Raw genomic sequence first — 27,499 nt, 5'->3', positions numbered from 1 at the left:
TACATAACCAGATGAAAGTAGAACTACCTCTATCCTCTCTTCTCAGAGTAGTTGTTTGACGGTCCAGATCCTTCCATGACACCTCCCTGTTGATCCAACTGAGGTGAAGATTCCTGGAATGCTTCCGGAAGTTCTCTCTACTGTGCTACTAAATAAATAGCCAAACTTCTCACAAACAAGGGTATATTTTTCCCAACATTTTCACTATTTCTTTTAACAACACAACAAACAATTGCTACGGTAATACCACTCTCTTGAGTACATTCAAAAATGTCCGTACATGCATACTTTAGGACCTGAGAGAACAAACCAGATAAACAACTACTGCTGTTCAATTGTTCATTACACCCTTGTTGGTGCATCATTTACTCCATGGCTCTCAGATTTAGGCACTTGCTGCACGATGGCACAAATAACTCCTGGACAACCAGTGGCTGAAATACCATTTTTTTTTTCTTTTTTTTCTTTTTTTTTTTTTCTTTTTACTCGTTCTCTTCTCGCCAGCTCCACCACTCTTCCACATTCACTGCACACAAGAAAGGAAAATACAGTTTCCCTTTCCCACTACATTTATTCTTGTTCAATTTATTCACGAGCATCTCTTGTCGACGGCTTCCCAATGGTGTGTTGGGATGTTAACAAATATCCCAAAACACTACACATCCCACCACTCAGACAAGAGATCTCATGCTCAACTCTCTAGTTACATACACATTTTAGTTAACAATTCTATTATTGCTAGCCTACTCTTACATCTTAAAGCTGCCTTTACATAATCTCTCCAACATAACTTTTTATAATCGCTGATGATCACTCGTGACCATGTCCACTTAATCACTTAACTACTGTGTTCTTGTTTGGCTAATTCATTCATTTTCTTCATACTTGTAATATTATTTCTCATATCTTATTACTTTCTTTAACACCATGGCTAGCTTTACTAGACCATCCAAAGTATGTGAGGAATGTGCATAGTAATACAAACATATTACTTGTCATTAATATTGTTCTTAAGTTCCTTTTAATTTGTGATCCTCTTGACCTCATAACCAATTAACAATTTTCATTTTTTTACTATCTATTTACTGGATAATTGTGAGACATTTATTCTGATATACTTAGACATCATAATATTATTTGTCTTTAAATAGGTAAAGCAATATTGACCTTCTTTACACAGATAGCTCATCTTCCATTATTATACTGACTATAAACTTCCTGAGTTTCCATTATATTGACATCTAAGTCTTTTCTCCTTAGATAACTTAACTTCCTTAATATCCCACCCCTCAAGGGTATGGACTTGTATTGCAAAGCCTTTGTGCGCAATAATGTGGAGGTGTAAATTGTCTCCACCACTGCACTCACATCTTTCCACCTCTTTACTATAAACCATTTGGAAAAACCTCTTGTTATTTATTACCAATTTTAAGAATAATCTATGGATTATCCTTTTAACAAAACTTATTCCCCCTTCCACCAAAGACCACTTCTGTGTCTTAGTACAGTAAAATATATCTATTTCATTCAGTGTGGTAGTGCCCCATATTAATTCCTAGTCAACTATGGTACAGGTCAATCCCCTTCTTGGTGACCCTGCCCGCACAGTATAGGTCAGCCTTTTTTAGGTCTGCCTATCTGCCTTTTATTCATCATTCCTAATTAGAGAGTAAACTCCACATTTCAGATATATTTATATCTTCCATTACTTTTTCTTCTACTTTCTCCCATATTACTTTGAGGTTCCCTTTTGATTTCCATGTCTGCACTCTATTTCAGATGTTAAGTCTTTTGTTTACTACCTTATCCATATCTTAACTCATCTATTTGACAACACTACATGTCTAAGTATTCTTAATTGCACTCTATTTTTTCTTTTGTTCTCTATTTTCTTAAAACCCATGCTCCAGCTACATTACCAATTCAAAAACTTACTGTTTCTACTGCCACCTTCTATTAATCCATTTTCTGTACCTGTACCCTATCTTTCTATTTGTCATCCTACACTCCTGGAAATTGAAATAAGAACACCGTGAATTCATTGTCCCAGGAAGGGGAAACTTTATTGACACATTCCTGGGGTCAGGTACATCACATGATCACACTGACAGAACCACAGGCACATAGACACAGGCAACAGAGCATGCACAATGTCGGCACTAGTACAGTGTATATCCACCTTTCGCAGCAATGCAGGCTGCTATTCTCCCATGGAGACGATCGTAGAGATGCTGGATGTAGTCCTGTGGAACGGCTTGCCATGCCATTTCCACCTGGCGCCTCAGTTGGACCAGCGTTCGTGCTGGACGTGCAGACCGCGTGAGACGACGCTTCATCCAGTCCCAAACATGCTCAATGCGGGACAGATCCGGAGATCTTGCTGGCCAGGGTAGTTGACTTACACCTTCCAGAGCACGTTGGGTGGCACGGGATACATGCGGACGTGCATTGTCCTGTTGGAACAGCAAGTTCCCTTGCCGGTCTAGGAATGGTAGAACGATGGGTTCGATGACGGTTTGGATGTACCGTGCACTATTCAGTGTCCCCTCGACGATCACCAGTGGTGTACGGCCAGTGTAGGAGATCGCTCCCCACACCATGATGCCGGGTGTTGGCCCTGTGTGCCTCGGTCGTATGCAGTCCTGATTGTGGCGCTCACCTGCACGGCGCCAAACACGCATACGACCATCATTGGCACCAAGGCAGAAGCGACTCTCATCACTGAAGACGACACGTCTCCATTCGTCCCTCCATTCACGCCTGTCGCGACACCACTGGAGGCGGGCTGCACGATGTTGGGGCGTGAGCGGAAGACGGCCTAACGGTGTGCGGGACCGTAGCCCAGCTTCTTGGAGACGGTTGCGAATGGTCCTCGCCGATACCCCAGGACCAACAGTGTCCCTAATTTGCTGGGAAGTGGCGGTGCGGTCCCCTACGGCACTGCGTAGGATCCTACGGTCTTGGCGTGCATCCGTGCGTCGCTGCGGTCCGGTCCCAGGTCGACGGGCACGTGCACCTTCCGCCGACCACTGGCGACAACATCGATGTACTGTGGAGACGTCACGCCCCACGTGTTGAGCAATTCGGCGGTACGTCCACCCGGCCTCCCGCTTGCCCACTATACGCCCTCGCTCAAAGTCCGTCAACTGCACATACGGTTCACGTCCACGCTGTCGCGGCACGCTACCAGTGTTAAAGACTGCGATGGAGCTCCGTATGCCACGGCAAACTGGCTGACACTGACGGCGGCGGTGCACAAATGCTGCGCAGCTAGCGCCATTCGACGGCCAACACCCCGGTTCCTGGTGTGTCCGCTGTGCCGTGCGTGTGATCATTGCTTGTACAGCCCTCTCGCAGTGTCCGGAGCAAGTATGGTGGGTCTGACTCACCGGTATCAATGTGTTCTTTTTTCCATTTCCAGGAGTGTATTATTACAGTCATGTCAAATACTATTTAGTACTTGGTTGCTTGTCCTCTCTCCCCTCCTAATTTATGACATGCTTTCTTTAAGTTTATTTAGTGAACTCTTGGATTATACGTCATTAGTTCGTCGGCATTATATAAGCCTTTCTCCTGACCAGTATGTGGGTCAATTAAATAGTATGCTTTCAGGTGTGGACTATCCACGATCTTAAATGGTCCTGCATATTTCAGAAAAAATTTCTGCATTTCCTTTTTAAGATTAGAACTATGATGTTCTTCTTTTACAAACACAATATTGTTTATTTCAAATGTTGGGTTTATTGCTGATGTATTATAATTTTGTAATCTTTTATTAGCTGATCTACGCAACTGATTTTATACTATTTTGCCTACATTAGCACTTTCTTGCTGTTGTACATCTGACCATTTGAAGAATTTTAACAGTGGTTCCCCTATAAATTATCTTCATAGTATTTCTACAGGAGACAATTCCGTAGACAAATGGGGTAGTTCATTCAAAACCATTTGAAATTCTGGCTATGAGTCTGCCCAAATTGTATGTCTCGGTGAACAGTAAGTTCTGCATAAATGTCCTATCTCCTTCATAACTCTTTCACATGGATTCGATTTTGGAATATATTTTGATATCATGACATGGCTTACGTTCTCCCAAGCTAGAAACTCTTTAAATGATTGACTCACAAACTGTGAACCATTATCTGTTAATAATCTCTTAGGTTTTCCTACCTCTACAAAATATTTGTGCATACAGTTTATAACTGTCTCTGAGTTAGCTTGTTTAATTGGATATAATGTAATATATTTAGACCAACACACTAATAGAACGTAAATATATCTGACACCTCCTTGACTTGATGGTAATGGTCCATAAAATCTGAAGCTGTTAAATCATGTAAAGCTCTATGTATTATAGGATACATTGTGTAACGTGTTGCTTTATTATTTTCCTTCACCTTTTGACAGACTTGACATGTCCATAGTGATCTAACAACTTTCTTACCTAGGTGTTTAAAATGGTAAAACTTTATCATATGTTCTATACACTTCCTTATTCCAAAATACCCATAACCTTTATGTATAAACCAAATTAAATCATTTTGTGCACACGCAGGTACACATAATTTTCAATATGATGTACTTGCATTTGCTCTCCAAAACACCACTTGATTGATCACTGTCCAAAGTTTGTCCTCTGTGGGATCTAACTCATTTTTCTCATACTTCAACATTTTAAGATTTAACTCTACTTTGTCTTTCATTCCTTCCCTGATTTTATTAGCTAACACACATACTTCATCTTTCGTATAGCTTATTTTCATAAAATTTATATTAAAAAGTCATTCCTGGTCCAGTAGTTCTCTGAGAATTACTCATTCCTAATGGCAATCGTGACAAAGCATATGGTACGCAATTTAATGTTCACTTGATGTATACTATTTGTATCTGAAACTGTTGTAAAAACAATATCCACCTCATGGGCCTCCTATGTAATAAACGACTTTCCATTAAGAATATCACTGCTTGGTGATCTGTGTAAATAACGATATCTGAACCCCAAATCAGTGTTTCGAATTTCTTTAAGCTGCCTATCACAGCAAGTAATTCTTTCTCCACTGCTGTGTAATTCAGCTGATGTTTGTCTAGGCTGTGACTAGCAAAAGCAATGGTTTTATGTTCTTCCTCTTCTGGGTCCCATTCCTCTTGAAATACTTCTGCTGCTATGCCATATTCTGATGCAACTGTTGCGATGCCAAATGGTTCATGAAGAATCTGATGGTCTAAAATAGTAGTATTGACTAGGGTATCCTTTTACTTACTGGAATGCCTTTTCTGCATTTTCATCCCATATCCAAATGGCTCTGAGCGCTATGGGACTTAACATCTGAGGTCATCAGTCCCCTAGAACTGACAACTACTTAAACCTAACTAACCTAAGGACATCACACACATCCATGCCCGAGGCAGGATTCGAACCTGCGACCCGCGCTGTTCCAGACAGAAGTGCCTAGAACCGCTCGGCCACAACGGCCAGCCATCCCATATCCATTTCGCCTTTTGCTTTAATAGCGATAGTAGATAAGGATTATTCATGACTTGTCCTTGTGTATACCGCCTATAAAATCCCACTAACCCTAAAAAGGAACATAACTGTTTCACATTCTGTGGATGTGGACAGTCTCTCTAATGCGTTCTGGATCTGGCTTAATTCCTCTTATTCCTATGAGATGTCCCAAAAATTTTAGTTCCTCTAGCCCAAAATGTTATTTAGTGAGCTTAATAGTTATTCCCTTGGTGTACAATTTCTCTAGTGCTCTTGCAAGTAAATCACAATGTTCCTCCCAGTTTTCTGAAACAATCAGTATTCATCTACATAAATCAATAGCTCTTGTAACAACTTTCTCCCTAATGCTTGATCTAATGCTCTTATGAACACTGATACTGATATGTTTAACCCAAATGGCAAAATTTTAAACTGGTATGACTTTCCATCCTATAGGAATGCAGTATAAGGTGTAGATATTTTAGCTAATTTCACCTGCCAGTACCCAACTGTGAGGTCCACAGAACTAAAATAATTTGCTTTTGTAAAACGAGCAAGTAGTTTGTCTCTGCACATGGGACGATCTCTCTCCGGTTCAATGTGACGATTCAAGATTCTTGCGACTAGTACTAGGCACACACCTCCTGTTGCCTTTCTGATAACTAACAGTGGATCGTTGTATACGCTTGTACTTATAGCTCTTCCTTTTGAGTAGGGTTAACAGTTATGATTCATAAGCCTTTGCATACAAATCAGCTTTATTTGCAGTTTGTTGTAGATTACTTACATCCTTCTCCATTAAACTCATATTCACTATTAACCACAAATTATTATTCCGATTTAGTCCTTGACGTCGATCTGTCTCAAACAAGATCTCTTTGTTATAGTTATCTACATTGCACTTAAAAGAACCACTCTGAAAATCTATTACTACTGCATATTTCATTAACAAATCTACTCCTAGTAATGCTCGCATATTTATTTTAGGGACTATTAACATGGTTTGTTCAAACACCAGTTGATCTATTTCAAACATAATCCTTGTTTCCCATTTCACTACATTGCTCTTAGTACCTGTAACACCTACAATATGTACTCCCGTAACAAATAACTTAGGAAATTCCCTTATTCTTCCACTTTCCTCCAAAACAATTGAAACTTCGCTTCCTGAAGCGATGTAAATTTCCACTCCTTTATTTCCTATTCTTCCGATTACAATTAGTTTGCATTGCACTTTTTCTAAATTCTCCTCTACCGCTAGTAACCAATTGTTAATAGGTGATGTTTTACTATAAGCAATCATTTTACTTATATATGGGCCAAGTATTGTTCTGTGACATCCTGGATTCTGGCCCTTGACATAGGATTGTTCTCGTTTTCCATCACTATGACGGGATACCAGCTGGAACTTACTTCAACAATACCCTGATTTGCCCCTGTTTCATTATTTCATGGCATATTTATTTGTTGATTTTGAGGTTTAAACACCTGCGAGTTGATGTTATCAGTCTGAATTCTTCCCCCTCTAGGGTTATTATGATTTAGACCATTATCCCTGCTATGAACAGTTTCATTACTGCTTACTCTAAAATAACTAGATTCCTTCGTCTGTGGTAAGGAATTAGGAACAGATTTGTTATTCCTATTCCCTGTATTTTTGGCCATTCACTGAATATTTTCATTTTTTTCAGTATTCAATGTGTCTAAACCTTCAATAAACGTTAATAACTCATTCACGGTTTTCCACCCTTCTTGTCAAGCATGGTATGGTAAACGTCTAATGAGTACTTTTACTAAGTGCATTACATCTATTGGATCATCTAAGTACTTTGATTTTGTCAAATGCCATTCTATGTACTTTTTATATGTGCCCCATGAATTATTGTATGGAGTAGGGTCTAATAACTTTAAGATTAATTTTTCCTGAGTACTTGAAGACCAGTACTTCCTCTTGAAGCTTTCCTCAAAATCTTTCGAAGACATAAATTCTTCTGCATGAGCATTTCCCCATTCCGCCGCGTCTCCCATTAAATATCCTAATGCGAAATTATTTTATTTAAGTCATCGCAATTTTTAGGTATAGATCTGGCAAACACTAGTAAAAAATAAATTGGGTGTACATCACCGTCTGGTTTATACTTTGGAAATTGTTTTGCTAAATTAAACGCATTACCTATAGATAAATCCTCCGTTACATCTTTGGTTACCCCTTCTTAGTTTCAGGTTTACTATTTTCTAATTTTTTTTTAAATTATTGTCTATTGCTTTCCATATTCTGTCACGTTCTTGTTTACTGTTAATTGTACCCTTCCCAGAAGTGATTTTGTCATTATTTATTTCTGTTTCATCTTTTACTTCTTTTTCTACGAATAACTGTAAATGTTTTTCCAAATTTTTATAGCTCAGGTGTCCCTGTTAAAGCATTTTCATGTATGGACATAATACGCTTATTTATGTTTGAAATACTAGCTCGTACTGCTTGGAATCAGGAATTCACATTATCTACATAGCCCATCCACTGTTGGGTTGTTAATCTAAAATGATCTGTTAACATTTGTTTAGCTACTTGTTGCACCTCTATTGGCACTGATTCTCATAATTCACTTACTCTAGAATTTATTTCCATTATTTTAATGTTTTGATAATTCATTTGTGCGTTAAAGTTAGATTCTAAGTTAGCTTTAACCTCTTGTATTTTATGGTTGAGTATGTCATCGATTGATTCAGTAACTTGTTCCTTAATGAATTCTACTTGTTCTGCTCTCTGTCCTTTCCTATCCTTCTCTGCTTGTTCTTTAATTATACCTTGTAGTATCGCCTTATCCTTCTCAGTTGTTCTTTCATTATACCTCCTAGTATTGCCTTATCCTTCTCTGTTTGTTCTTTAATTATACCTTCTAGTGTCAATCTTAACTCCCCGTTTAGTAGTGCCATCTTGCTTGTGATCGGCGTACACTATTTATTACCAATCAACAATATTAATATTGAACCCTATACTCACAGAAATGTCTCTACTTTTTTAAATGTTCATGGCTCACCCTTCTGCAGAACTGTGAACTGCGTGCTGGTTGTAGAACAGCATAAAACTATCTTACTCAAGAGGTCCTGTTTGCAATATACTTGTGGTTCACTGTAATGGCTGGTAACTGGCTTTTACAGTATTCCGATATACAACATACTATCAAACAGTTCCTGATACAGATAAATGTCATGCTTTACTACACTTTAATAATACTAATAGTCTGTTATTTATTTCTTTTGATTAGGAACAAAATGTAAGAATACAGGAAGCAATTTATAGCCTGTTTCATATGTGCGAGTAGTACTTGTGTGAATGTGTATACGTGTTTCCTATTTTGGAATAGGCCTCTTGGCAGAAAACTTAAATATATAGCAGTCTTTTGGTTGTGCCTGTCTGCAACTCATTGTCTCATGTATATGGTGAATATTAGTGTGAATAACATGGTGAATAATCCTTTTCATAATAATTTATAAGACCACATTTCACATTTTAGGAACAGTTAATAAGTGTCTGAATGTGAGGCTCAAAGCAACTACAAGATGTTTACAAACACATTTTGTGTGAATGACGTTCACAATAATAATTTAGTCATTTTTATTGTAGAGAAGGCCATTACAGCATGAATGTATATAGACATGGTGAACGAATATGACCTTTACCTTTCTCAACCTCTTACGCCTGCAACAACAATGTTATTTCAGTGGAATGGTACTCCAGTTCACTGGGGACTGGAAGTGTGTGTCCTCTTGCTCAAACTTTTCCAATGTTATGAGTGTGAGAAGGCAGACACCTACCACAGACACCATATTCCCTGGACACCACATTTCTTGATTTCTTCATCTAAAGTTCCATGACAGATCAAATTTATCCCACTAAAGTGCCCAATCCATAAGATGTCAGGGCCCCAACCGTTAATGTCATCTCTCCAGAGATGAAGTATATGTTGTTGGAAACTGAGTACATGACGGAAGTCATCCTTGCAACCAAACCACTAGGATTAAAGTGTTGGGATTGTTATCGTGTAATAAACTTTAAACACCAATATGTTACTTCAAATTTTTACTGGTCTGGATCCTGGGAACACAATGAAGTCATGAAACTGTGTGCCCGACTCATTCCCTCCCCCATCCAAACACCTTCATGTATGTGTAAATAGGAAAGGGAAGAGATGGAAGTGAATAAATGAACAAAGGATAATATTATCTTGATAAATTTCATAAATGCCATAGTAAGTCCAGGATGGAATAACAATTATATCCTTTCTGCATCATAGTAAACATATTTACTTCTATCTCCTCTCCTCTTGTATCGCATTAACCTTTTACAAGGAACTATGAATATTATGTTGAAGGCTAAGATGTTGAAAAATAACTGATACCTGTGATTCCAGAAACTTTAACTGCCACTGCTGTATACACAAATCTCGATTACGAATCTCTGCTTGGAACAACATTTTCTGTTCTTGATACTTTTCTTTCTCCTTCTGCAAACAGTTACATGTATCCTTCAGATCAGCCTCTAGTTTCTGCTTTTCATTATTCAACAGCTGTGGATAATGAGATAAAATAATTAGTTTCCACCAAAATTGCTTGTCAAGATTTTTCATGTTGTATTAAAATGCGGCACAATGCTTAATGTGAAATAAAATGACTCCATATTCTAACACAAATTTGTTTCCAAATTACGTATTTTACCTCTCATACATTACACTGAACATTATTCTCCGATTTAGAGACTATACTTCATGACTCATGAACACTTGAAATTTATCAATAATTTTTTACCACATTTTATGAACAAACTCATTTTTACTTTTTTCTTGGTTGCAAATTATTATCGGAAATTAGGTTAGGCTGTATCAAAGATTGTCAAGTTCAGCCAAAGCTGCTTTTAGTGCTTACTTCATGGATTAGTTACCATTACTTACTTTCTTTTGAAATGAAGGTCTACAATTTACCAAATTCAAGTTCTCATTTTCTGACTTAGAGATTAAGACACTGGACTCATATTCGTAGGTTCAGTGAAATTCAAATGCCTGTTTGTCTTACTTTAATTTTTTTGTGTTTTATAAACTCACTTGAGGCAAACACCAGTATAATTTTCAGAAAGGCCACGACTGAGTTTCTGCCCAAGGTTTGCTTCTAATGAGCCCACTTTCATTAAATTTTAAATGTCTTTTCTTCTTTCAACCTGTAATTCCATAACTATTTCCCTGGTTGTGCTTCACACCTCTCTCTCTCTCTCTCTCTCTCTCTCTCTCTCTCTCTCTCTCTCTCTCTAAACAGCCTTCTCTTCACCAGTGATTCTTACTTTTTAAGAGACTACAAGGGAAGAAGCAAAGTGAGATTTTAACATCCTGATTACTGACAGCAGAGTACCATTTCAGTTGGACAATGAAAACAGAAGACTATGCTCATAAGCTTGTTCAAAGCAACATCACTTGCCAGAAATGGTTTGGTGAAGTTAAAAATTAAAAACAGAAAAACTAACAGAGAAATGCCAGGCAGGGACCTGAACAATGCTTCAATGGATCCAGTTTCTTAATCAGTAAGCCGCTCTTGTCAGTTTCTGGACCATAAAGTTGTCTGTTGCTTGCATTTTGTTCATTTTCATTCAAGATGTTTTGAATATCTTTGTTAACTCAAATTTTCATTTCCATTTTTGTTACATTTTCATTACATTTTAAGTCTCCTTCCCCCTGTATCTATGTATAGATAAAAGAAGTTTTTTTGATTGTGAGAATAATTGCTTCTTATGTTGCAGTTACCCATATAAAATATAAGTAGTGGACATTCTGATAATTCATTAAACTAATAGGAATGTGATATAGGGATAGCAGAAATACAGTCATTGCTAAGGTAGGTGTTTGTCAACACCACTGACAGAATTGATCCAGAGAATGTCCACAGTTATAGTTCAATTCATTAAGTGGCTATTAATACAGGGTACAGAAAGAACTGCACAGTATACACCATACAACATAATACCAACAAATAATGTGGTCAGGTTGCATCTTTTACAAGTCGATCCTTATTTGGATGATCAGCCTATGTGATGTAGTGTGTGCAGAGAGGCAGTACCTTCTTCAACTGCTCACGCTCCATCAGTTCTGCATCCAAACCGCAGCTGACAGCCAGGGATACTGAAGAAAAGCTTTTAATTATTTATTTTCATTTTCTAATGCCAAGTGTTTAGTTTCCTGGAAGGTTAGTTTTTTCACATACTTTTGCAGGTTTCTGTTCTTATTATGGTTTTTGTTATAACGTAGCACTGTGCCCTCCATTAATTATTATGAACAAATACAACAATTTTAGTTTTAAAAATATGCATGATGTCTTCTCCTATCTTAATGTAAAAAAGAAGAAGAAGAAAGGAAGGCTGAAAAGTTGGTGCTATTTCAGTTTGTAAAATACACTGACTGTATGAGTATAAAATGACTTGAACTTGGGGTTTCATGTTAAAGAGATAATTAGCATTGCTTCGAGGAAGACAATACATACCATTTGAATTTTCTCTCTCCCTGCAATTTCAGTCTTCAGCAACTGAAGATCCATTTCTAATTTCTTTTTCTCAGTTTGTTCTTGATTCAGTTTCTCTCCAATTACATTGTTATCCTAAAAATGGAACTACGTATTAACACATGGTTCCCAAAAAAATTCATTGCTCTTTTCATAATAAACCTGAGGATTCACTTCACTACTTCATGTGAATGGATCAGTATTCAAGATATTGCTACACAGTCAAACCAATCTTCTCACTCTGCAGCAGTCCAATACTAGTAATTAAACAAATTTGTATTATTGTGAACATAGTTTCAGGACAAACTTTTAAGGAGTGTCAAATTCAGAAAATTTATTCAGTTTACAAAGTGTGGTACATTGATGGAACCTTTTCCCAGCACAATCCTGTTCATCACTTCATGCATAAATTTGTGAACCATTATTTTTACAAAACTGTCAGACATAGAAATAGATTTAATATTTAAAAACTGTTGCTCCCAGATATAAAGGAAAAATTAGGGAATTACCACAACAAAACAAATTAATCGATATGGAATGTTTGTATTCATGTGATTATTCCTGCAAATGAGAAACATTCAACTGAACCACATACAATACTATCAAACCAAATACTGTCAAACAACAGATTATCTACTTCACTCAGTGGTATGAAAGGTTGTCTCTCTCTTCCTTAACCCTTGCCCCTTCTTTTCCCTCACTTCTTCATTCTTCATCAAAACCACTCCACCCAAACTCTCTCTTCCTCAATGCAACACCATAACACTGTATACCACTATTACTGAATGTGTATTTGTGTGTCCATGTGCTCCAAAGAACAAAACTTTAGAAGCTGATATACCACATTCCAGTTTCTGTTTATACACCTAACTATCATTCCATGCCTCCATTGAAGAGCAAGTGACTATCCAAACACTGCTTGTGCCATTCACCCATGGTGAAGAGATGTGTCTGTGATGATGATGATGATGGTCACAACAACATAGTCTGTGGACATGGCATCAAGGTCTTTAGCATCTACATTAAAATTTGATTAAATACGTATAGCTTATGTTGTATATTGACCTAGGATGACTATGCTGCAAGTCCGATATCTTCACCCTGCAGGTTTGCCTGCCCGTCGCTCGCAGCTGTCTCACCTCCGGAGAATAATTGTAATACAACAAGGAAATCACATGTTATGGGTACTACAAAATATATAAACAGCTCATTGATACAATGTCATGGACTCTACACTGTATATGAACAGCCCACTGATACACTGTCTGTTACAGGTGCCACTAGAGGGCACACAGCATGCTTCTGAGTAGCCCACACTTCAGGAAACCAACTACACTATCATCAAGGAAACAAGTACCATCTGCACACCAAGATGTCATGGACATACTTCTGTCCGCTGGATACCTAAGGCCAAGCACAGCCTCCAGCAGGCAGTTAGTTGCTCACTCAGTTCCAGACTAGGAACTAGATACACTTACAACCCATCAATCTGAGTATGCCAAGACCAGCCGCACCATTCTGCTCCACTCCGCACCATCTCTTTACAGCTTCAGGTTATTCTACATGGTGCGGCCCCCACGGACACTGCCTTATGGCCACTCTGGATGAAGCTTCCCACAGACCTCGTATCACACCAGTAAGCTTTGTTTCTGTTGTTGTCAAGTGATCATGAACGATCTTTCAGTAGTTCTTGGAAATAACTTATTTGAAAACTTTTACTGAGAACAAAGTGCTCTTAATCCAACATTGAAATAATCATTTTCTTCAGCATGCATCAAGTAGGATACTAAATTGGTGACAAATTTTATTCTCACATCGGCACTTTCTTCAAGTTGGTTTCTCTCTCCTCTTCAGCTGTACACAAACTAGTGATGAGGAAGAAGGTTTTGTGTGTCAAAGTTTTCAGTCCATGCAATCTCCACCCATGGTTCTTGATAGTTCTTTTTCTGGCAGTCTGTCCATGTGTTGTTACAAAAGTAATTCCCTTCACTGAGCCTGCTGGTCTGCAGTTTTCAGTGATTATTTGGGTGACACTTCAAATTCTCAACTGGCAGTGTATTTTTCTGTACAGCTTGAGAGTCCTTTTACATTATGATGTCTGTTCCATTGGCGGAGCTGTCCTTGATTCAAATTGTACAATTACAGTAGCAGCAAATTTAGAAACTGCTGCAGGGACTCACTTAGGCTTTAACTGCGACAGCAGCATCATAGCACACTACTCCCACTTCTGTGCCTATTTCAGGCGTCCAACGGGCAGGAGGAGAACTGGACCACTTCCTATCAACAATTGGATTTACACTTCACAACATATGGCATACAATGTTCACAGTGCAGGGTTCACTTGCAGAACCCAGTTTTGCATTCAGAGGGTTCTACCGTAGCAGTCCCACCACTCTTAGTGCAGCCCTTGCCTGGGACACTATCAGAAGCTGCCTCTCTCATCATCAGCATCAGTCCTATTGGCACCGACCCTGTCATGGCTGGCCCTTCTGTCGGTATGTGCCCAGTTATGGCCGACCGGCCCTCTTTCTGCCAGCCTTTCAGTCATCTCCAAGCAAGTATGCAGAGATGTCAGCCCTGTTGTCAGTCTGCACATCACGGCCCTGTCCCAGCTGGCTCTCTTACCATTGCCAAGCCTGTCAGCGACACCGTCATTCCTATGATCAGTCTTCATGTCACTGGCACTGTCCTGCCAGCACTCTGGTTACTGCCAAGTCTCTCTATGTGACAACACCAATCCATTCGTCATTCTTCTTGCTGCTGGCCTATTCCGGCTGCCTCTCCTGCCATCACCAGCCCTGTCACTGCCAATGCCCGCCGTCTTGTCGGTGTGTTCATCATCTTCCCTGCCACAGCTAGTCTTTGCACCATCAATGCTGATTCCAATCCAGTAGCCAGCACAATCATCCCTGCTGGCATCACCGCAGCTGCTTCCAGTCTCACCAGGCCCTGGGCTGCACCTTCATGGGAATTTTGCTTCAAGCTCTGATGATTTCTGGCCAGCTCCACCATCACATGCAGAGGCCACTTGCCATTCTCCTACGAGGATACGGCATCCTTGTCCTGTTGAGAGCATTTGCTTGTGTTAATTAATGGGTGAGTTCTATATTCGTGTGGCTTCCACTTTGCTTTTGGAAGTTGTTATGCAATATTTGTGTGCTTTTTCTACTCTTGTGTAGTCACAGGTCCTACACCCATTGCTCAGCACTCTTGTTCACTAAATCTTGAATTCTTATGTGGAGGTTCATGTCAGTTCGGGGACTCTTGCTATACTTTGTTTGGTTCTGTTCAGCACTGGGAGACTTGGATGCCAGTTGTTTGTTTGCAATTACTCTAGAGGTTCTGGAGGACACCACCAGTGGCAAAATAATGTGAACAAATACCGTTCATCTATGGTGTCGCACTCTGTGGTGAAACAATGTCCGGAAGAATGATAGCTGGTGTCACTTGCCCACATGTCCGGGCTAGTCCAGTGCCTTGTCATCTGGCTCCGGCACTTCCACTGGCCCTAGCACCATCTCCTGTCCAAATCCACATACTACTCTCCCACGGGGCATCAGCCGTGGTGTCCTGCCAATCCACCACACACCCTCCTGTCAGCTGTGTTCACTGCTGCCTTGCCACTTCACCATGAAGCCACAGCCATGGCAAGCCTGCATCATAAGGGTGGCACAGCTCCTCAGACAACCCTCCAACGCACTGCACCCGGCCCCGCCCATTGCCGACTTCTTTCGAGATGACTTCGCCACCTCCTTCGTATGGGGGAAGGGGTGTTGAAAATCTACTGTAAGTCAACTAAATGTGCTGCCAGTCAGACGACTCTGCCATGTGGGTTCAACTATTTATTGCCCAGAGGCATCCTGCTCTGGAGAATATTTACTAATACATCAAGGGCATCAAATGTTATCGACACAGTTTTGTACATAAACAGCCCTTTGGCACACTGTCTGTTACAGGTGCACTAGAGGGCACCTGCCATGCTTCCGAGCAGCCACTGCGTCAGGAAACAAGTATCATTCTGTCTGCTGGATATCTAAAGCCAAGCATAGCCTCAAGTGGACAGTCAGTTGCTCACTCAGTTCTAGGCCAGGAGATGGCTACACACATAACTCATCAATCGGAACTTGCCAGGAGCAGTCACGATGCTCTGCTCCACTTGGCACTGTCTCGATACAGCTCCACATTGTTCTACATGGCAAGGTGCCCATGGATGCCAGCGCACAGCCACTCAAGATGAGGCTGTCCGTGAATCTGTATCGTACCACTGAACTTTGTTTCTATTGTTGTCCAGTGATCACAAGCAATCTTTCAATTGTTCTTCAAGCTAACATAGTTGGGACATTGTGCTGTGAATAAAGTGTTCTTTCTTCAACTTGGATATCATAATTTGTCATGCATCAGAAACAAGTAGGATACTAAAGCTAAAATGGCTGAAAAAATAAATATTTGTATTACAATAGACAATAAAACATTTCCTTAAAAATTAAAAGTAAATATTTGTGGATTAAAACAGACCATTCACCAAAAAGCAGAAGCATTGAATTTTCAATCAGCACACACAAAAGAAAGAAAACTTGCCAGATTTCAGATTCAACAACTCAAAACTTCTGCTTTTCGGTGATTGTCTCCTTCATCCAAAAGTATTTATAATCTAGAACTTTCCTACAACATTTAGACCTAGATGTAAGAATATGCAAGTGCAAAACCCCTTCCCATGTATGTGCTCAACAGCGGTTCTTAAAAAACTGTTTACAATATTAAAGAACATAGTGGACTGGCGTTTTCAAGATGGCGTCAAGTATGCAAGCAGTAGTAAATCGCGCCGTAGAAAATCGTATTACATTTAGTTTAAAGTGCATAGTCTGCCAAAACAGTGTTCACAGCGGTATCCGTTTGTGCTCTTTCTCACATATATGGATCTATCTATCATGTATGAAGAACAGAAAAGTGATAAATCCGAATTGTGTATGTGGCTTTGTTCAGTGCAGTGGTCGAAAAAGTGCAGTCAAGATGTATAATGCTGGTACTGAAGAACTCATCTCTGATGAGCTGAAAGAAGAACTCGCAATAGCTAAAAAATATATGAATGACATCGATTCGTTAATTAATTCTTTGAATGTCAATTTTAATCCTTGTGTGAAAAATGTACAAAGTGGAACCTACAACACTCTCAAAGCAACCGCTAATGAAAGTCAAATTGCTACAATATCTGCTATAATTACGAAAAACTCGTTTGCGCCCATTGCACAAGAGAAACACCGACAAAGAAAACTATTGAGAGCAGACGAAACAAAACCAAAAGTTTGTATCTTTGCAGACAGCCATGGATGAGATTTAGCCACTATTCTTATGAATATGCAATCTAAATTTTCCGTTACTGCCACTGTAAAACCCGGGGCCCCTTTCCAGCAAATAATTAAAGATTTAAACCCTCAACCAAATGATGTTTGTGTAATTATTGCTGGAGCTAACGATGTTTATAAAAATGAGTCGAAAAATTCAATCACAGCATTGCGAAATGCACTGGAAAGAATCTCGCCAAGAAAAACAATCGTCGTCAGCATCTCACACAGACATGACCTAATAAACAGTTCATGTGTAAATAATGAAATCAAATTCACAAACAGAATGTTTCAAAAGGTATGCAAAGCATTCAAGGACATGAAGTTTTTGGACAGTAATTCCGAAGAGAGAAACCATTTTACTCGACATGGAATGCACAGGAATTGGCTAGGAAAACGTGTACTCGCTGAAGCACTATTAGCAGAAACATTGAAACTATTTGAAAACACCACTCCTCCAATCATTCTAAAAGCACCTGTGCCCATTGAAACTGTACCACTGGAAGAAATACAGACAGTGTCATCAAAATACTCCTTCAAACCTAATGGAACAGCTGAAGGGAAGACTTCATATGCAGCAGCACCTGTATGTGAATCAACACAAACAGGTCTTTTGTACAAAAGCCAGACAGCACCAGCAGTTACAACTCAAGTGGGAAACGTTAGTCCACTACCAACTTTTGAAGCAGAAGCAGCATTTGAGGAGGAAGAACAGTCATCAATAGCAGAAACAGCAACACCAACCCCCACAGGACCAAGTGTACAAGTTGACAGTTTAGAAACCTCACCAACAGGAGATCCATCCTCTATGGCAAAAAGGAGCACAGTAGTGACTGCAGCTGCTCCACATAGGATTTGCCTGAGATCAAGAAAGTCCTCAGCTACAAAAGTGGATTTTTTATGGTACTGGGGCAGAAGGGGGAAGATTCCAATCAGAATGTAAGTACTGAAGTTAATAACAACAACTGTGGGTGTTATCAGCACAACAGCTCCCCCTTCCCTGCAGAAAACTGTTCCTGTAATACTGGTATGTCAAAAGAAATAAAACTCAGTCCCAACAGTGGCAGCACCACAACCAATCATGCAATTAAAAATAAGCTCAAAATTTTTCACCAAAATATTCAACGCCTGCTCTGTAAGTTAGACCAATTTATTGTAAATATTGATGAACCGACAGGCGCAAATTGTGCTCATATTCTCTGTCTGACAGAACACCATGTCACTTTCGGCATTGAAATGCTCAATATTCCAAACTATGTTTTAGCTACCTCATTTTGTAGAAAGCATATGTGCAAAGGTGGGGCAGTTATTTATGTGAAATACAGCCTGTCCTTTAATACAATAGATGTAGAGAAATATTGTGTAGAGAAAGACTTTGAGGCATGTGTCACAGAAATAGTAGAAGCTAACAAGAAACTGGTAATTGTAGCAGTATACAGGGCTCCATCTGGTAATTTTAAATTATTCATGAAACAATTAGATTCTGTGCTATTGTATCTCACAAGAAAAAATAGGGACATTATAGTGACTGGAGATTTTAATATAGATTTCCTAAAAAGCTCATCTTCTAAGACAGAGTTTGCAAATTTAATGCATACCTACAACCTTGTCTCCACTGTCAGTTTTCCCACAAGAATTACTGCCACTTCCAGCACTTTAATAGACAATATCTTTGTAGATATGAGTAAAACTCATCACATCAAAGTTGAAAAAGTCATAAATGGTCTCTCTGATCATGATGGGCAAATACTCACAATTGACAACTTTAATACAAATCAGAACAAAGCTAGTGCACAGTGGAAAACTGTTAGAAACATGAATGAGGAAAATATCCAAAAATTCAAATTATGCATTTGGGAGACTGACTGGAGGTATGTTTATCTTGCAAATGATGTTAATACAAAATATAATTTATTTACTGATGAATTATCAGGTATATTTGAAAGTGTCTTTCCAAAAAAGGTCTGTAGACTACAGAACAGGCAATCAAGCAAAAAACCATGGCTCACCAAGGGCATAAAAATATCATGCCAGAGAAAAAGAGAACTATATGTAACATCCAGACAATCCAATAATCCCCTCCAGATGAACTATTATAGGACATACTGCAAAATTTTAACTAAAGTCATTAAAGAATCTAAAAGTATGTGCATACAATCTGAAATCAATTGTTCAATTAATAAAATCAGAACGATTTGGAATGTAATAAAGAGAGAAACAGGTACTGCACCATCTGACAATGAAAAAACTGCTGTCCTAAAAATTAATGATTTGGAAATAACTGATAGTAAACAGATAGCAGACACATTTAACAACCACTTTCTAAGTGTCACCTCTCAGATAGGTTGCAGTGGTGACATAAGGGAAGCTGCAGATATTCTGAAACTTAACCTCCCACAATGTTTTAATGATATAAATGTAACACCCATAACTGTTAATGAAATTAAAAAAATAATTCACTCATTGAAAAGTAAAGGATCTTCAGGTATAGATAACATCTCTAGTAAACTGTTGAAAGCCTGCAGTAATGATGTAAGTGTAGTACTTGCTCATATTTGCAACACGTCTCTTTATGAGGGAGTTGTACCAGAGAGAATGAAATATGCCATTGTGAGACCTCTTTTCAAGTCTGGCGACGCTACAGATGTCAAAAATTATCGTCCTGTCTCTCTCTTAACAACATTTTCAAAGGTTCTTGAAAAGGCAGTGTGTAACAGGATTGTGGCACATCTTGATAAACTTAATATTATTAACCACAGACAGTTTGGTTTTCAAAAAGGGGTTTCCACAGAGCGTGCCATATATTCACTCACAAATGATGTCTTGGAGTCTATTAATAGTAAGAAGTCACCAGTTGGTGTCTTCTGTGATATTTCCAAGGCCTTTGATTGTGTAAACCACAAGATACTCTTGGAGAAGGCCTATCATTACGGAATCAAAGGGCCTATAGGTAACTGGCTAAAATCATATCTTGAAGACAGGAAAAACCGGCTGCAACAAAGGATCTTCTAATCTAGTGGATTCTGAATGGGGCAAAATTCAGCATGGAGTTCCCCAGGGATGTGTCCTTTATTAATGATTTACCCCTGTCCATTAGTAAAAATTGTGAATTCACAATGTTTGCTGATGATACAAGCATTGTCGTAGATGGTAAGTCTACTGCTGATCTGGAGACTGATGCTAATGATATACTCAGAGAAGTTACAGCTTGGTTTTCAATTAATTCTCTTTCAGTTAATATTAAAAAAACTAATTTAATACAGTTCCACACAAAAAATAAAAATCTAGAAAATATAGTAATTGCTCATGACAACCAGGAACTAGAACAGGTGCAATCCCCTAAATTCCTGGGGGTTCACATTGACAGTAGGCTCAACTGGGAACAGCATGTGTCCCTTACTCTAAAAAGGCTTTCATCAGCAACTTTTGCTCTAAGAATCATTATTCATTTTGGGGACATCAACATATTGAAATCATCTTACTTTGGGTACTTTCACTCATTAATGAGTTACGGAATAATATTCTGGGGTAATTCACCAGCCACAAAAAAAATCTTAACTGCTCAGAAGAGAGCAGTCAGAATCATGTGTGGGGTTCCTCCACGAACCTCATGTAGAAAACTTTTCACACAGTTAGGGATTCTGACTACAACATGTCAGTACACATACTCTCTGATGAATGTAGTTAATAAAGACTATGCTCAGTATGAAACAAATTGTTCATACCATAACTACAATACTAGAGGTAAAGATGATCTACATGTTGAACTAAAAAATTTATCACTTGTACAGAAGGGAGTAAAGTATGCTGCTATAAAGACTTTTAATGCATTGCCTAATTATATTAAATGTACAAGAGAAAATGAAATGCTGTTCAAAGGTACATTAAAAAAATACCTGCTTGACCATCCACTGTACTCATTAGATGAATTCTTTCCCAGAAGTAATGCCCTCCCTTAATAATAGATGTATTTAGTCTCTTAGTTATTAGATGGATGATACAATATTATATTATGTTAATGTTATAGTTATAATGTTATATTGTGAATTGCTATACTAGTTAAATGACAGCTTGTAAATGAGAAAAAGTGATACTTATTAATATCTATATCATTGTATTATATTACTATTCTGTAGCATTAATTGTATTTGTACAATTGTATTGACACGTTCCACATCCTGGCGAATCACTCGCATGTACGGATCCATGGAACACGCATACCAAATAAAAAATTAAAAAAGTGAAGATGAATGATAAGGCAGATACATGTGGCTGGCTGACCACAGGGCTACAAAAAAGAATAACCCAGTCATTTCACAGCACACTAAAACCTAACGAAGATACGTGTTGTTGGCTAATCACTGGACTACAAAAAAAGGATGACCCATTCATTCCACACTGCATTAAAACCTATGGAGTACAGGTAATTTTCAAAACTTCAAGGCTTTGCTACATTCATAATATAGTTAAAATAGAGGACAAGTTGTCACTTTAATTTACTGCTGTTCTCTTGTCATATTATAAAATTAAATCTGTTAAAATGCGGCATATAGTAAACTGTAAACTATGAGCACCACAGGCGGGGAGTCTTCTCACAAGATGATGCCATGCATTAATGGGCATTGTCCATTTGTAGGTGTATTAATGTAGCTCTGCCCCTTCTGAATGACTGATGTAATGTATTACATGGGCAGCCAGTTGGTTTCAGAATCTGCAGCTTTTTGTTGCTTGCTGTAAGCCATTCCTCCTCCCCTCTACAGTTTTCACAAATTATTGATTCAACAATGAGATGACATCCTAAGGGAAAATGGCCTTTGTATCACACAGGCCTCTGTGATTTCTATATTTGCTAGATAAGTTCCCTGAATTCCTTTGTATCCCAATACCCAGCATAAATATATATACTGCTATTCCTGTTGCAATACAAGAAGGGAGTCTCATATTCTGTACAGTTCTCTTCTGGATACATTAGTTATAGGACAGTCCGCAGCTCGTAGTCTTGTGGCAGCGTTCTCACTTCCCGTGCAAAGGGTCCCGGGTTCGACATCATTTCATCATCATTGACTCGCAAGCCTCCGAAGTGGCGTTAGCTAAAAAGGATTTGCATTTCCGGCGGCCGAATACCCCGCATGGGATCTCCCGGCCAACAATGCCATACGATCATTTCATTTCAGTTACAGGACAGTAAGTGAATCAGATCAGAACCCACCTGCTCCAGTGCCTTCAAGTTCACACTAAATATTATAAAGCTGGGAAGCAAAAACTAAAGACATAGTTAGGTAATAGTACTGAGTTGTTGTGAGTTGTCAATATACATTTTAATAATATTATTATGCTATCTTAAATATTATTAAAACACCTAAATTATATCTAGAGAAACTTATTTTTCGTACAGTTACTTCTAAAATAATTCTGTGCACGTCCAGAAGCCATGGATAGTTTTTAGTCCACACTTTTTTTAAAAAAAATTCTTTGCATGAATCCTGAATGACCCCATTACTCACTGACAACTGTTAAATAATCATTTGAGTGGTGGGCAAGCAACAAAGTGATATGGAAAAGTCTTCCATGAAGAAGGAATACTGAACGTGGCTCCTTAGAACAGACTTAATACTGTTAATAGCAACTGCAAACAATGTTATACTTAAAACACTGTCTTGAGGGATGCCATTCTCTTGTACCACATGATCAGACTAAATACTGCCAACTCTATATCTAAATTGATGTAAGGAAAGGCGCGCAGTGGTGGTCACACGAATGCACAGTCTCAACAAGACTGTACTCTGGATGGCCACATGGCACTACAGAGTGGGAATATCACTGTATTTGGTGTATGGATCTTCCACATTGTACTGCATCTGTAGTGACAATTTGAGCAGCAGTTGGCACCACAGTGAAGAAAACTGTAACAAATTGGCTACTTTAATGACAGCTCTGAGTCAGAAGCCCTGTAGCATGCATTCCACTGATGCCAAATCACCACCATCTGCAGCTTCAGTGGTGTCCAGCAGGAGCTCATTGAAGGCACGGTTGAGGTATGTTGTATGAGGGTTAACCAAAAAGTAATGCCTCCACCTTTGTAACTCTTCAATGGTTGGCAGCATTGGTATGCGACAGGTACTGGTTTGTTCTTTAGCCTCTTCTCTACAGCTCCAGTTGGTGGGAAGCCTTAGCATTGAACGGTTGTGTTGTTACAGTGTAAAGAATGAAACCCTGCACAGAAGTTCGGTCAAAGCGATTTAAGCGACATGCAGTCATTGAATTCTTGACAGCAAAAGGAGATTCATCAGACAATGAAAGCAGTTTATGGTGACTGTGTTGATGTGAGTACTGTGCACCATTGGGCGAGTGAGTTTAAAGATGTTGAGGCGGGAACATCTGACCTGCGTGACAAACAAAGAGTTGGATGTCCTGTGACAGCAACCACCGAGTTTCAAAAGCAAAATTTTGACAGATTGATTCAGGATGATCGTCATATCACTCAGAGAGAAATTGCAAGCACACTTGGCATTTCACAAGAACGTATGGGTCACATTATTGCTTTGCTTGGCTATCAGAAGATCTGTGCACGATGGCTACCCCCGATGCTGACTCCTGAAGTGAAAGTGCATACTTGAAATTTGCCGGGCACTCTTGGTGCCAGTGATGGCCATGTCTTGGTTAGAAGGAGGCCAGTTGAGGGCCTGCAACCAACCTCTCTATGTGCTTCACACACTGGACCTACACCTGGAGTTACGGTCTCTTGGCACAATTTCGCATGATAGCAGGGGCACTCACATGGTTATCCCAGGTACCCTGATTGCAAATTTGTACATCAGTCTGGTGATTCAACCTGCTGTGCTGCCATTCATGAACAGCATTCCAGGGGGTGTTTTCCAGAAGGACAACACTCATCCACTTACTGCTGCTGTAAACCAGCATGTTCTACGGAATGTTGACATGTTGCCTTGGCCTGCTCGATCACCAGATCTGTCTCCAGCCAAGCAAATATGGGACATCATCAGGTAACAACTCCAGCATCATCCACAAACAGCATTAACCATCCCCATATTGATCAACCACATACAACAGGCACAGAACTCCATCCTACAAATTGACATCCAGCATCTGCACACCACAATGCATGCACATTTGCGGGCTTGCATTCAATACTCTGGCTGTTACTCTGGTTATTAAGGTACCAGCATTTTGCTATTGAAATGGCTTACCTTGTACTTAAATTAATCCATGATCTTGCAATGTTAGTCACTTAAAGATATTACTCAGGCCAATGTATTCCTGAACTTTCATTACTATCTCACATTAATTAATTTTTTGGTTTTGCAATTTTTTTTCCCGTCAGTATACAATAAGTTGGCTGTGGCTTTTCTTTGAGTATGGCTTTGTCAAACAATTGTATGCAAACTGGGAAATGGTAACTGGAGTACAGATTATCAATACTACCCACTGGAATGCATGCACAGAGGCAGATCATATCAAAATATAATTTGATATGTAATAATGCTGCAGAATGGTTCATCAGCAGTGCTGGAAGAAATGCACTGCTCCATGGTGAGAAGAAATAGATCTCATGTCAACAAGAGGCTCTCAACCCACCTATCCTGGGAACAGATGACAGTGAAGCTCCATAACGCATTGTGTGTTTGAAAGTTGTCTATATTTGAGGAAAGGTTGGCTGAGGCTGACAAAAGCTTCCTCATCTACTGACTGCTGAGAGGGCAGAGAGAGATCCTATGATGTATACATGTACCATTGTATCACTTAACTGTAATTTGGTGGTAACAAAAAGATTGAAAGGTCAATTAAAAGATAACATTCTATGAATTGGAGCATCGAATATCAGAAGTGGAAATGAACTAAAAATTTTTGCCATAATAATGTGACACTGAATCAGAATAAAATACATTCCAAAACAAGGAAGTAAATGCACTCATGCTGAAGGAGGATAGAATATATGTAAACTCATTTCCAGTACAAGGATAGCAGCATCTGCCTAACCTCTGAGCATGAAGCTTTTTGTCTGTTCTCATCCTGTTGTCCAGAAATTACCTGAATAATCATCTACTGTACAGAGGTCTATATGTTGACTATTACAATCCAAGCTATCATCTACCTACTGTTAACAGTAGTGGGTACAATTTTAGCCAAATTGGCAGACCACTGTCACAGTGGCCTTTGTAAAACTTACACCACATTTCAAGTCATTATGATTTGGTCATGATCAAAGGCTCTCTGAGGCTACCTCTGCTTAAGTGTCTGTAAGTGATCAGCAGAAAATCCAATGCCATCACAATGAGTATCATCCAGGGTGTTTCACAAAGATTCTTCAAGTTTCACAGGACTTTGTCTTCTACGTGGCTGTAGACAGAAACTTGAGGTGTATTTTAACCTATTCAAAGAACTATAAAGCTTTTGTTTTAAAAAAGAACCATCTGATCTTACAAGGACTAATCTTTTACATGCTTTCAAATACAACCTAGGGGTTCTCATTATGATTACATTTAGAACCAAAGTTTTCAATTACCTTTCACTAATGTTCACAGTATTCCCCACTGGACACATGACCAATATCCAGATGAGAAAAAAACTCATCTCTTACTTTTGCAGCATGTCTGGAGTTATTGCATTCACTGTTGTTGTTATCCTGTGTCACAGTTCACTCAAGGTTGTTGGCTGGAGAGCAGCACAGATGTAGCCTTTCACAAAAAAGTGATACACCTTGAGATTAGACCAACCTCGGAGACCAACAATGCAATACGAAACCTATACACCCTTTAAGACTGATCAATTGTTCATTGTTGAGGCAGCTCATTATGAAAAATACTCATACATCCAGTTGGTCAGTGCAATGGTGTTCTGCCTTAATGAAAAATGAAATTTCTGGCATGTTTTTGCAATTGTGAGAAAAATCTTATCTCCAGCATGTACTGGTACATGACTCCTGTAACTGTCTTTCCATGAAAAAAATGGTCCATAAATCTTTTCTGATAAGATAATGCAAAACAAATTAAGCTTAAGAGTGTCTGTCATGCTTAACTACAGTGAGTGACTGCTGAGGCAGCTCACTTTTCCACTTAAATGGAATGTCACTTCAACACTGAACACTAAATTTTTCAAAGGAAATCATCTTCAAAATCCATATTCAAAATAAATTCACAGAGGCATAAACATTGTTGTTTATCACCATTACTGAATCATATATCGTTCAAAACACAAACTTCATTGCAAAACCCTACCACTCAGGACACACAAGGAATAGTTAATTCTCAGCTGGCATGATGAGATGACTTCTGTAGACTACACGCTGAACTGTTGAATGCTCTCTCCATCTTGAACAAGCGTGCAGGGCTGACCTGAGGGTATCCTCTTACATAAACAACCATTGACTTGAAAGTACTGGTGCCGTTGTCAAATGCTTTGAGCTGCAGAATGTGCAGATCCATACTCTCAATAAAAATCATGCTACACAGTTGTAAATGAATTGCAAGTGTTGAAATGAAGCTGATCTAACAACATTTGTTGCACATTAGGTAAGAAATGAGTGAGTGAGTGAGTTAGCTGCAAAGTCAAGTACACAAACTAGTAATTTACAACTCGTACCAAAGATCAACTTCTAGTTTCAATTCATAAGTTAAAATTTATTTGAAGGTTTTACATTCATTTATGAGGTGAGGTTGTGAGTGAAATAGGATGAATCTTTTTGACTCTGTATCCTATTCCATAATACTCCATTTTGGAAGGAAGCTACACTATTTTCTTTCCAATATCGTAGTTATATCTAATTAAACCACCCACCACTAACCATGCAGCAGTTGTCCTCCATTTAAGGTTTATTAATGAAACTGTTAGATCGACTGATGTTATTTGTTCAAATTGTATGCATAGGTGGAGTGACTCATCATCTGTCCCTATACAGATCTTTCATAATTTTTGTTTTTCCTATCTTGCTCACAACTAATGGATTGCAAAGAGAAACAGTGGGCTGCAGGTTTTCTGAAATCCATAAAACACTACAGATTGTGTAAGGAGAAGACACCATGGACAAAGTAATGGGCAAATACGGAGACTGTATGGATGGCAGATAAGTTGAAGGTCTCTGTGACCGACAGTGTGGATATAATATCTAGTACCT

At 38.9% G+C, this 27,499-nt stretch overlaps 1 protein-coding gene across 1 annotated transcript in view; it reads right to left on the bottom strand.

Annotated features, from left to right (window-relative positions):
- Positions 1 to 27,499, bottom strand: part of LOC126154495 (A-kinase anchor protein 9-like) — a 510,657-nt gene that overhangs the window by 370,552 nt on the left and 112,606 nt on the right. Inside the window, exons 10-11 of the mRNA XM_049916148.1 lie at positions 12,008 to 12,121; positions 9,886 to 10,053 (exon numbers count right to left, since the gene is read on the bottom strand). Of these exons, the coding sequence (XP_049772105.1) occupies positions 9,886 to 10,053; positions 12,008 to 12,121 (282 nt within the window). The remainder of the gene's footprint in view (positions 1 to 9,885; positions 10,054 to 12,007; positions 12,122 to 27,499) is intronic.

This window comes from Schistocerca cancellata, chromosome 2 (assembly GCF_023864275.1).
Source record: "Schistocerca cancellata isolate TAMUIC-IGC-003103 chromosome 2, iqSchCanc2.1, whole genome shotgun sequence".
Lineage (NCBI taxonomy): Eukaryota > Metazoa > Arthropoda > Insecta > Orthoptera > Acrididae > Schistocerca > Schistocerca cancellata.
This window is presented reverse-complemented; position numbering and strand designations above follow the sequence as displayed.